At 29.2% G+C, this 12446-nt stretch overlaps 1 protein-coding gene across 3 annotated transcripts in view; it reads left to right on the top strand.

Moving 5' to 3' along the window:
* The first annotated feature begins 6886 nt into the window (after positions 1 to 6886).
* Positions 6887 to 12446, top strand: part of LOC100168180 (glutamate receptor ionotropic, kainate 2) — a 24715-nt gene continuing 19155 nt past the window's right edge. The window contains exons 1-5 of one of the 3 annotated variants that reach the window (XM_016802551.2): positions 6887 to 7058; positions 7451 to 7600; positions 7672 to 7788; positions 10911 to 11072; positions 11158 to 11409. In XM_016802551.2, the coding sequence (XP_016658040.1) occupies positions 11235 to 11409 (175 nt within the window). In that variant the 5' untranslated portion in view covers positions 6887 to 7058; positions 7451 to 7600; positions 7672 to 7788; positions 10911 to 11072; positions 11158 to 11234. The remainder of the gene's footprint in view (positions 7059 to 7450; positions 7601 to 7671; positions 7789 to 10910; positions 11073 to 11157; positions 11410 to 12446) is intronic. The other 2 variants (XM_016802550.2, XM_029490483.1) reach the window with 2 other exon arrangements.

The following is a 12446-nucleotide window of genomic DNA, read 5'->3' on the forward strand; positions in this document are numbered from 1 at the left end:
TTAGTCACAATTTTTTTTTTATAAGCATTTTAAAGATCAAATTTTAATTTGATAAATTATTTTGTAGTTAAAAATGTATAAAAATGTTCAATTTTTATATCTAAGGATTGAAAATTTAAAACAAGATTCCACGTAAATATTTAATTCTGTTACCAAAAATTCTAAGAAATACATAAGCACAGTTTATTTTTATAGTCATTTTAAGTTCAAATTTGGACGAAATTACATATTAAAAAACCTGGAATAACTATTTTAGTTATTTTGTTGTGATTGTATAATATTATTCGTGGGTACTTGAAACTTCTAAAGTATACTATTATATATCTATGATAGTACCATGGTTTGTTGTTGATGTATAACGCGTTACCTAATGGATATTGTGATATGATTAATTTGGAATTTATTATTGATACCTATATTATAGGTCAATTTTTTTTTAATACTATAGATAAGTATACCTATAATAGGTATTTCTAATACCTAGACTGACAAACCGTCTCCACTCAGAATCGTTTTTCTTATACAGTGATATTATATCATTGAATTCAAATTTAATACTATCCATTGACCATTATACAGTGACCCACTTGTAACCTACTGTACAGCAGAGCGACATCCACTTACCCACCTTTTTAATTTTAATCTATTAACATTCTAAAAAAAGGAAGTGTCTTCAATGGGTGGCTCCTTTTATAAAAATAATGTTATGATACAAATTGTATATTGCTTGTAAAAATAAAAAAATAAAATAAATGATATATGCTAAGAGTACAGTAATAATTTTTTCTAACAAATCTGATTGAAATTATATTTTCATGATAAAAAAAAAATAAATAATAACTACCTGAATTATTATGTTTTTCTAATAACTGAACTTTTTCTCGATCAAACAGCGTAAGAAGTAGGTACGCTTGAACTCGCGATATACAGTTTTTTTTATAATATTATACAGTTTATGCATTTATATTAGATAACAATATTGATCAACATTTTAAGCCACATTTCAATCATAAATCTGTTTAAATCTGTTTGAATCAATATTTATTAATATATTATTTTGCATTTTCTTTCCCGTTTTTCACAGACTTGAAACTGTTAAACACCACTTTATAATCCAACTAATCTCAAAACATATTACAAACAATACTAAACTCATACTATGTGTGTTGTAAGTGCACAATTATTGTTTTCTATCATCGGGTATTTTTTATTATTAGATAAATCTAACATTTTACAAAATGAGCCATACATGTATTAGTAAAGGTAAACTATAGGTTTAATGTTAGGTATACTATATTATTGCAGCAAGCATTTCATCTACATTTGATGATATGTATAATAAATCATTGAAATCATATTATGAGGTTGGAATCCATATTTTTTTTTAATCCATTTATCCTAACATTAAACATTTGGCCATTTAGGTATTTACTTTTTAAAAATATATAATTTGTACTACTAACATCTAAATATTATACTACTCGGGCAAGTTAAGTGGCGACAATTATTATTATTATTATTATATTTTGGTGACTGGTGACAAACTTCATTGTAGGCACTTAGGAACGACATTTTATATCGTAACCAGATGTCTACTAAAATTGTGTTTTTATCATAAACCTATATTAAATGGCTTGGACCTTTGTTTCCATTAAACCAATAAAAGGGTATCGGTAGAGACATCTAATTAAACAAAATAGCATACTGTGTTAAAGGTTCTATAATCAACGTAACTCATAGTTCCATTAATTAATATTATGTAAATTACATAATAATCTGCAGATTTTTAATTCATAAACACAAAGCGTCTTATAAGTCTTATAAATCTATAGATTTTAAATTTCTATTCACCGCGTTACTGGTATGTGCATTGTGCATAGATTATATAGGATATTATGATCTTAGAGTTATATGAATAAAACTATAACCTAACGCATGTTAAAAATATGATTTACTTGTATAGAGTTGTATTTTTGAATATTCATACTGATTGGTTAAACATTACGTCTGGAGAGTTGTAGGTACCTAACGGGTTTTTAGGGTAGGTATACTGTATTTAAGGATTGGATATATTTACTCACATAAAATAATTTATGGAAATACTCATAATTATATAATTGAAATTTCTAATTGTTTAATATGCATATTTTAATATTGGTACCTACTTTTTTATGTCATTCATAATAAATTAATTTACATTCAATATTCATTGCATAATCCAAAATTTGATAATTTAAAATAGAAATGAGTTGGACGAAACAAAAATAACATTTTGTTTTAGAGGTAAAAAGTTTGTTTTCCGCTTACAAAGTTTCTTTTTCTTTGAACTGTTATTTTTACTATCTTTAGGAATCGAAAAAGCGATTGCCTAATTTCAATGAATCAAAACTTTACTACCCCAGACCACAAATCGTGGTAACATGGATAATTCTATACAATAATCAATGAGGAGTATCAAACCAGCTAAGAACGCGTAGTGATTAAGTAATACATATTTTCCAAGAAGCAACATAAATTTAAGACTGCGTAAAATTATTCGTGATTACCATGAAATACAAAATATGTAATAATGGCCAAACAATATTTTGGATAAAATTAAAACAACTACAAAACTGTATATAATGAGCGAAAATCCAGTGTTAATTTTTAAGACTTTTTCTAATGAAAATAATATCATCTTGTAAACATTTTATGTTATTTTTGAAATACAAAAAATAAAACAAATGAATTAGATATTATGTATAATATTGCTTACACAATGATACCCCGTTATATTTTCAATAATTTTCAAGGCAATTAATAATTATTATTTGAAGGTAATTCATTTGATTGTATCGGGCAATTGTAATGAAATTTGGAAACCTAAAAATCATAATATTACTGTTCAAAAAATATAGAAACATGGATTTATCTTTTTTTAAATGTTAAGATAACATTTTTAAAAATTGGGTTATACAATATTGTGTGTTTTTTTTGTAGACATTTCAGGTTCAAATGTCGATGAATTTGATATTAAACAAAAATAATGACTTAAGTTATTTAATTGTACATAGTACCTCCATTAGGATGCAACTTCTCGTTCTTATTTGCATGTCAAAATGTATTATTATTTCATCAATTAAGCTTATTGTTCAGCTCTGTAACAGATGGCTATTAATAAAGAATTTCGTTTAAAAATAGAAGCAAGTTGTTTAATTTTTTTTTTTTTATTCAAAAATATTTTTCTTGGGGATTTTACATAATATTTTTCTTGGGGATTTTTCTTAATATTTTACATAGGTATATTATTATTTGCTACATAACATATTTTCAAAAATATAAATCTATTTTAAGTTATTTGTAGTTTGTACACCATTATCGACCTACAGCACCTACGGTAAACCGGTATCGACTTATAAGTTAGAAGTTAATAAGAGCTAGTACTAAAATTTAAAATATTTTAATAGTGCTATATACTGCTATATGAGATTTGTCTATACCAAAATTTAGTCAACCCATGGTAATACTAATTAAAAAATAAATTACTAATATATAAGCAATATAATAAAACATCCTTAGAAATATAAGCTGACAGACAGTCTCAGCTCAAAATCGTTTTTTCATATTCGAACTCGATTTTAACTTATTCATTACGAAGGCCAATTAAATAAAATTATGTGGTACACTCGGAACTTATTTTACAGCAGAGCGACTTTCCGGTATTTTAGGAAGGCAATTTCCTTAATTGAATATTATTTCCTGGTATCAAATATGTGAAAACTTATTTATTTCGTTAAGGATCCAGAGATTGTGTGTATTATACAAATACACTATATCTATGTACAGTAAATAATATTATTAAAAAACATTCAACCTGAAATAAAAATAATAATTTACAGTTTTAAAAATGTTCCATTCAATCGATATTGGTAGACATATTTTAATTAATACATTTAATAGGTATCTACATATCAGTACATATGTAAGAAACATTTTATATATAAACTGTGCTCTAGAATGACCACATTAATAACTAATAAGTAAGAATAGGTATGTGATAATCGTGAAATGATTTAACAGCGTATCCATTTTAAAAATTATTTTTTTTTCCTCAAGAGATTTAAATTCAGAACTGTGGACTAATATTAAGGACAATAATAATAGTAAAAAAAATAATGATGGGACACATACGATAAATTATAGACAAATATCCCCTATATTTTCTAGTTTGTCCTTATTTTCACAGTGCTCAATAATAAAAATAATATTTAAAAAAATGACCAAAATATTTAAACTTAAATTGTTGTTCTTTTGACTTTGAATGAATTCAATAACGATTACGAAAGTTTAACGTAATTGAACTACTTTTGGATAATACAGGTACAACACTGATCATGGACGACTCAGATCACGGACGCGACTACATTATTAGGTATAATGGTTCAAACGCTCGTCTATTTATTAAGCGATACCGTGACCCACGGGGCCACGACCCAAAATTGATAAATTACTTGAAATTATAATTTTTTTTTTTTTAAGTGAAGTTTACAGTGTACACTTAATTTTCATACAATAAGTATTTTACACTATTATTCATTGGCGAGAAAAAATGTTCACTTCTCGCTATTATTGTTTACGCCGTTGAAACTTTTTGCTATTTTTATTTTCACGGTTTATTTTTTGTGATTGTAACTTACACCCTCCCAATTACGGTGCTACTGTTTTGTTTTGTGTTTTTCTATCTTTAATAAGAAAACATGTAATATATTTTATTAATTTAGGGGAAAATGTTTTACTCCTCAAATAAAATAACACGTGTTTACAAATACACATTAGCAATACACAAGCTGTATAAAAATAAAATGCATTAAATGTGTAAACATTAGTGTTATATGACTGTTATTTAATGTACACCGCGGAGTTAAAAGTCATATATAGGTAGGTTATGTTTATATAATATTTAATTTTTCAAAATGAAATTCTCTGCAGCAAAATTATTAATTAAAACAAATGAATATAATACCTATTATGTTTTGTTTCCATTTATTTAAGTTAAGCCTATTTTATGAATCCTTTCAACAGAATGATATACAAAATGCCAACAACCCATACACCTACTATTGACACTATACATGTATAATTATGAGAAGTAGGTACAATGCGTAATATCTATAATAGGTACCAAAGTTACTTTATTTTTATTACGTCTCGTAGTTGAATAAAAATAAAGACAAGCTCCAATATTATTGTTTATTAAGGGTGTATAATACCTGTGACGTTTATAATTGTACCTAAATATTGTTTTTTTTTTTTTTGAACAATAGTAATTTTTGGTCTGATAGTATATATTTAAAGTCAAAATTAATTTTATGACATAACCTATCAGATCGTCGTCATCGTTATAAAAAAAACGTATAACAGCTGTTTATGGCAGTGCTGCAGTAACGATTCCGGAAAAAGGGCAAAACGTTTCTCGCAAGTGTTGCAAGCATTGTAACAGCCACTGCACGGTTAGTCGACCGGCATGATTCTACGTATAGAGGCGCCCGTAAAGTTGTTTCATTGATTTCAATGGAAAAGAGCAGCTAAGGAGAAAGTCGCCGAATCAAAAATACATCGGGCCACCGCCGTCGGGGGTGTATAAAGTTTCAGAGCAGCACCGTAAAACGTTTTGAATAATTTAAGTTTTACGACCGCGGGATTTTGCGCCCATACTTTATAATATACCACGTCGAATCGTGCGTGACTACACTATTATCGTGTGCGTCACGAGTGACGACGCGCCGTGGGTCGAGGAGAGATCACGTCGGCCGTCATCCCACGGACACAATTTTTTTCCCGAAGTTATCTAAACAGCGACCCGGGCTTACACTTATCGTATAACAAAGTCATGAAGTAACCGAAGTAAGAAAACACGTTTTGCTCCGTTTCGGCGGGGTGTGTGCATCGCGTGGCTGGCTGATGACATGCAACTTTTAAAAATGTGCGCATGACACTATCGTTGCACATTTATTAACGAGTGTGTGGTATTGATCTGAAAGCTATTATATGCCTTGTTTGTATTTTTGTTTTACGATGTACTTATCATTAGGGCCCCCCAGATCACGCCGGGTGTCATCCAACTGACAATTTTTTTATGAAGGCATCCAAACAGACCAGGATCCCGGATTTATACACATCGTAACAAAATCATGAAGTAACTGAAGCAAGAAAACGTGTTTAGCTTCTTACAGAATGCATTGTGTGGTTGGTTGACTTTTAAAAATGTACTTGACGCTTATTGAACTTTTATTAACTAGTGTATGCCATTGGTCTGATTGGTATACGTCTTGTTTGTATCTTACCTTTGAAGTATCTGTTACATGAAACGAACTATATATTATGTACTTGGAATGCATTACCTTAGACACCCAAAAAATAATGTATTTTGCATCGAATTCCAAACCATACTTATCAAGTCATATTACTATTATGCTGTTATATACCCGCTAAAAAATGATAGTATACCAGTGCTTGAATTGTGAGGAGAGGGAGCCCGTCTTATTTTAAAAAAAATATTTATATATTCCATTTGTAATCATCAATACGCCGTTTAAAATATATTATATTCAAGAACGCGCATTTTTTCTCTACACTTTTGCATCCCCTTTCTTATTTTTGCCCAATTTGAGCGTTGTATTATTCCAAGATTGCAGTCTTATATTTACCGATACGAGCGTGTACTGCAATTGCAACTGCAAATCAATTACCTATACACACGCACATCGAATCGTTTTGCCCTTCGCCGCTCTATAATTATAGCGCGACAACAAATCACGACGACGGTCGTGAATATTATTCGAGAATGTTTTTTTCTACGAAGAGCGCTCTGGTGGCCAGGCCGAGTTATAGCATAATATATATTTTACTACCCCATCGCGTACGTCCTAACACCCTCACGAAGCCGGACAAGTGTATCTACGCGTAAAACGGCTCGCAGTGGCACCGCGTGTCCTAAAGGGTTAAAGTCCACTGCAGTGAACCCGTCTGTGGTATACCAAACAATCGCCGACGACTACAATAATAATCATTATTGTCAGGTACGTACACGATAAAACTTTGCGTATTATTAATATTTTTATCACTATTATTATTGTTATTACTATCAGACGGGTAGCCTCCTGCAATGTGACGTAATAAAAATCTGTCAGATCGGTTTTTCGAACGACATTAATAATATTGTACAGCCGATTAAGAGCGTGATATTTTGTGGCGGCTGTAAACTGCAGTGTTGTATAATACTGCATTAGTTTTCGACGAAATCCGATATTATTATAATACGCGACTCGTATATTGTAGCAGCCGGTGTTTCGGTTTGGTTTTGTTCAATGTTTTATTCTGCTAATAATTCTGTACATTTAACGGGCAACGAAGTGCACGGGATCAGCTAGTATTATATGATATTAACATATCAATATATTATATTGTTCAGCAGAACGCTGTGATCGAGCATTATGATTTATAATATTATACTATCACCACCGTATTACAGTAGTGAAACGAGATAATTGCAATCACCGCACCGTAAAACTGTGCGAATCATCCAATATAAAAGTCGTCCAATATTATATATATATATATGGTATGTAGTGTATATACTGTATAGTGTAGTTACAAAACATATGTTTACAATAGTAATAACCTTTGTTACAGTCGCGACTCTAGATCGTTAAAAATAATGAAGATACGACATCCGAGCTCTTTAATTTTGGAAGTTTTAATATGCTGGTCGTTAGTTCGAACACTGCAATCGAACAGAATAAAAAATAGGTGAGAAATTTTTAGAGTATTTTTTTTTCGTGTTATTAAAGTTCAATCATCAATAGTGTATATACTGCAGCTATTATATACTTAAATATCATACTTGTTCGTTCAATTCATAGTTGAAACCACATTTAAATTGAGTAGATAAAGTAGATGTTTTATTGTACCTAATAATATTGTTATGATTTTATTACCTCTAGCTATATTATAAGTCCGTCATTATTTCGACGAATAATATAGGTACCTACATTATTTTTTATTTTATTTTTTTATTATTTCTTCGAGTGTTGAAACCTCGATAATAAAATGCATGCATAGGTAGTTGCAGGAATATGCATATTTAAATTTTCATATTATGGTAAATCAGAAAACATTTACAGTTGCAATCGAATTAATTTCTAAAGAAATTAAAAATTTGATGAAATAAAATAAATTTGTTTCAAAACACGATTGAATAGCTAGAAAACTTTCAACGTAAGTGAGACTTCGGCGTTTTATTAAAACGCTTTTAGTATGATACTACTGAACAAGCTCCAAATATAGGCCATCAGTGTATCAGAAAGTCGTCATTAAATATTATATTATGATCAATACTGTAAAATCTGGCCTTTTAATTGTACATTTTTAGTGTTACAATTTAAAAACGTTTTTATCCTGAACGAACGAAATATATTTTTATTATCAAAACTAAAGCAATATTTCCGATTGGTCCTAGACGGTTTTAACAATCAAACTGGGATTGAAATACATTTTCCAATACTCTTATTTTTATGGCACAAAAAAAAAAATAAAAAATATAACACAATAAAACCAACTGTCACGACATTTGAAAGCCCATTCTGGTGTAAACTAAAAAAAGCATTTTACTGTTGACTTAGTTTTTAACTTTTGCCATAATAATATGATGATAAATGAAACAAACTAGATAATCTGCTGATTTAGTTGTAATATATGTAGGTATCACAACAAATATTATTGATTCGATATTATTGAGTGTCCCAAGAAATCAAATGTTAAAATTCAAGATGTATGATTAAAATATATATTTTAGTAGATATTGATTAAAAGTGTTACAATAAACCAGCACTTAATAAAATTAATTTTTATAGATAAAAACGGTTTATACTTTAATGGTCTCACTACCTATGTGTCTGTGTCTAATATCACATATTTATAGTTGAAAACAATATTTATACATATTTATATATTATTTTTATTTTTTTTTATCTGGTATATACCTATAACATTATGAAAACAATTTGAAAGTTTAAAAATGTTTTATGCTGATCATAACTCAGACTATATAATATTGATTAATTTAAACACCCACTAAACTACCAAAGTATAACTGGAAAAAAAAATAGTTAAATACCTGTGACCACGCATTAGCATAATAAAAATATAATTTTAAAAAAGTTCCTTGTATAAAATATTTTCAACTTCATTCCAGATGTGTATAGGTACTTAAAATAAACAAAATTACTTTTTCGGTACATACACCTAATCAATTTAACGATTCTGAATCATCTTCTTTATATTCCGAGACGCATAATAGTTGAATCATAAATGAAATTTAATATGATACTCGAACGAAAATCAATTTTCAATTAACATGGTATATATTATTTTGTAAGGGTTAAACACAATATTTCTGGTTTCAAATGTTCACAAACCAATAGGGCTTAACAACATTTATGATCGTTTACTGACTATATACCACCATATCGGCTGCCTATTCATAAAAAAAAAGGTTCAGACACCGGTAATGGACATTTCAATTTACAACAGGAACTCGACCAATACACAGTCAGAGAGTTGGAAAATCGTCCGGAAAATTACGCTCTTAATGTTTCATATCCGATTTCTCATCGCACTACAAAATGGCAAATTCACACCATTTTTCTTTTATTCTATATACAACACTTTAAGTCGACCCTTAAAGACTCTATATTATAAAGCTTTATTCAAACTTATAACATAACGTTAAGTGTGGGTATGGTTATTATTTTTTTTTTCTTTCGAACGGTTGAGCAAGTTAAGTGGTCTCAGACTTGTTAGATGCTAAAAAATAATTTTACAAATGATTTTGAATTTTTCTATAAAAATAGATAATGAAAACGAAAAATATATAAATAAATAGGAAATGTGAAAAAAAATTATATTTATATTGTGACTTACAAGCATAATATTATATCACTAGAGAATAAATGTATATATTTTACTGAAATAATAACAAACAATCATTTGCACATAGCAGCATTGGTTAAAGTTAATTATTTAAACTAAGAACTTGCCGAATTTATTTCCATATATTTGCGAAGTGAAATATTGAATAACAGTTCTCCTCAATGCCCGTACAAGTTAATATTTTTATTCTAAAGAAATATTCTTTTTAATATACGATTGGGTGTAGCTTGATATTTAAAAAAAACATTTTTAATGATTATTTTTCACTTAAAAAGTTTTATTTTTTTTTTATTTATTTTTTATAAATAACCCACGGCAACTTAGGCCATTGGGTGGTTTTTAACTGTGGGGAAGGATAGGTTCTGTAGGTTTTTGTAAACACGTGTATTTTGGTTTGATAGAATTTCAAATTGGGCACTCGTAGGTTTCTGTCATGCCCATTCGGGGGATGGTGGACTCTCTCTCCAGACAGATGTCTTCCCGGAGAGAAGTGCCGCCCGTGAAAGAGATTCGAACCGTCGACGGTGCGCGTCGTGACCGACGCCTTAGTCCACTCGGCCACTTCGTCCTTCTTATAAGTTTTTTATAACACTAGATACCTACCTAACCTAATTATCAATGAAACGAAACAAATCAATAACTATATATTTTGATTTTATATGATAATATGTTCATACGTTTTAATTTTTCTACAGTACAATATTTATATTAAACAAAGCCATATAGGTTTATACAATTATTAATATTTTATAGCATTAAATTTCGCGACGATTAAATAATATGTGGTTAAAACATTGTCTGCAATATTAAACTAAATCGTGTTTTTACTATTGGTAGATATATCTTATGTCTTATTTTAATATAATTTAACGTTTTATATTAATTTTCTTCTTGATATTAGTAGGTGCATATAACCATTAATTTATTTTAACTATTTTAAGGAGCATTGTTTACACACGACCAAATCAATAGCAGCCTCGAAATAGCATTCAAATTTGCAGTTGATCAAATAAACCGTGATGCACATCTCTTACCACACACCCAAGTATCTTATGATATCCAGTACGTACCACATGACGACAGTTTTTACACCATTAAAACGGGTACGGTAACTTATAATATTAAGACAATAATATTATTATCACTTACTTATAATAATATCTATTAAATCCATATACATATAAATAGCATGTAGCCAACTCGATCTCGGCATTGCGGCTCTGTTCGGCCCGAGTAACAGTTACTTGGCATCTCATCTACAGTCGATGTGCGATGCTCTGGATTTACCTCACATAGAAGCTAGACTAGATTTGGAAATGGACCCCAAAAGGTTTTCGATCAATTTGTATCCAAAACAAAGTCTCTTGAACAAAGCTTACAGTGACGTTATATCATTTTTAAACTGGACGAAAATGGCCATTATATATGAGCATGATTACGGTAAAATTGTGTTATAATATTTTCAATTATTATTAATCTTAATAATATGCTGTATAATACGTATTATCATTGGTACGAAATTGAAACTCCGTCACTGAACCCTTTGGAATAAACCCAACAATTACCCATAAATTTGTATCCAAAACAGATAGTCTCTTTAGTGACGTTATGTAATTTTTAAATTGGACGAAAGTGGCTGTTATTATGATCACGATTACGACAAAATTATGTTAGTTATAATATTTTTAATTATTTATCTAAATATCCAGGTCCTGTATAAACGTATTATCATCATTAATGTAAAATTGAAACCATATATAAAATTTGAAACTCTTTCCCTGAACCCCAGCTTAGAATAAGCCCAACAATTACGTTATTTTACTATGTATTTTAAACTTTGAAACGTCTTGTTTTAAACAAGTGTTTCGCACTATAGTAAAGTTTCATCATTAAAATATGTATAACTTACTCTATTTGTAATAGCGAGCTGTTGTTCATTATTAAGTTCTCTATTAGGATAAACTGCTGAATATAACAATTACTATAATAGGTACAACTTCTGCCAGATTTTATTTCATACGATACTACTAAAATTAATTATTCATGTATGAGGGTAGTATATTTTATCGAACAGGTATAAATCAGTACCTATATTATTTTATAGTTATTGGTTCATGCCGGTCGATGTACATTTTATTCTTCTTGTTTGCATCGTGATTTTCGTGCTGAAACTTCAATAAATATGGTTTTCAATCATTTAATATAGGTAACGATTCTTTTTGGATTTTGTCAACTCCATTTCTTATTAATTAATTTAACTACATTAAAACACAAACTCTGTCACTAACTTTTCAATCAATATTAACACTCCGCAATCTTATTACCACAATATCTAAATTCAAAACTTCACGCCCATAACATAGGTAACACGTAAATAATTTCATGCTCAATATTTATGTCTATTACTTTGCATATCATCGTCAGTGTAGTCTATCATATTATTAGCAGACATTAATTTATTGTGGTCGGGGGGGGGG

The sequence above is a fragment of the Acyrthosiphon pisum genome, chromosome A2, assembly GCF_005508785.2.
Source record: "Acyrthosiphon pisum isolate AL4f chromosome A2, pea_aphid_22Mar2018_4r6ur, whole genome shotgun sequence".
Classification (NCBI taxonomy): domain Eukaryota; kingdom Metazoa; phylum Arthropoda; class Insecta; order Hemiptera; family Aphididae; genus Acyrthosiphon; species Acyrthosiphon pisum.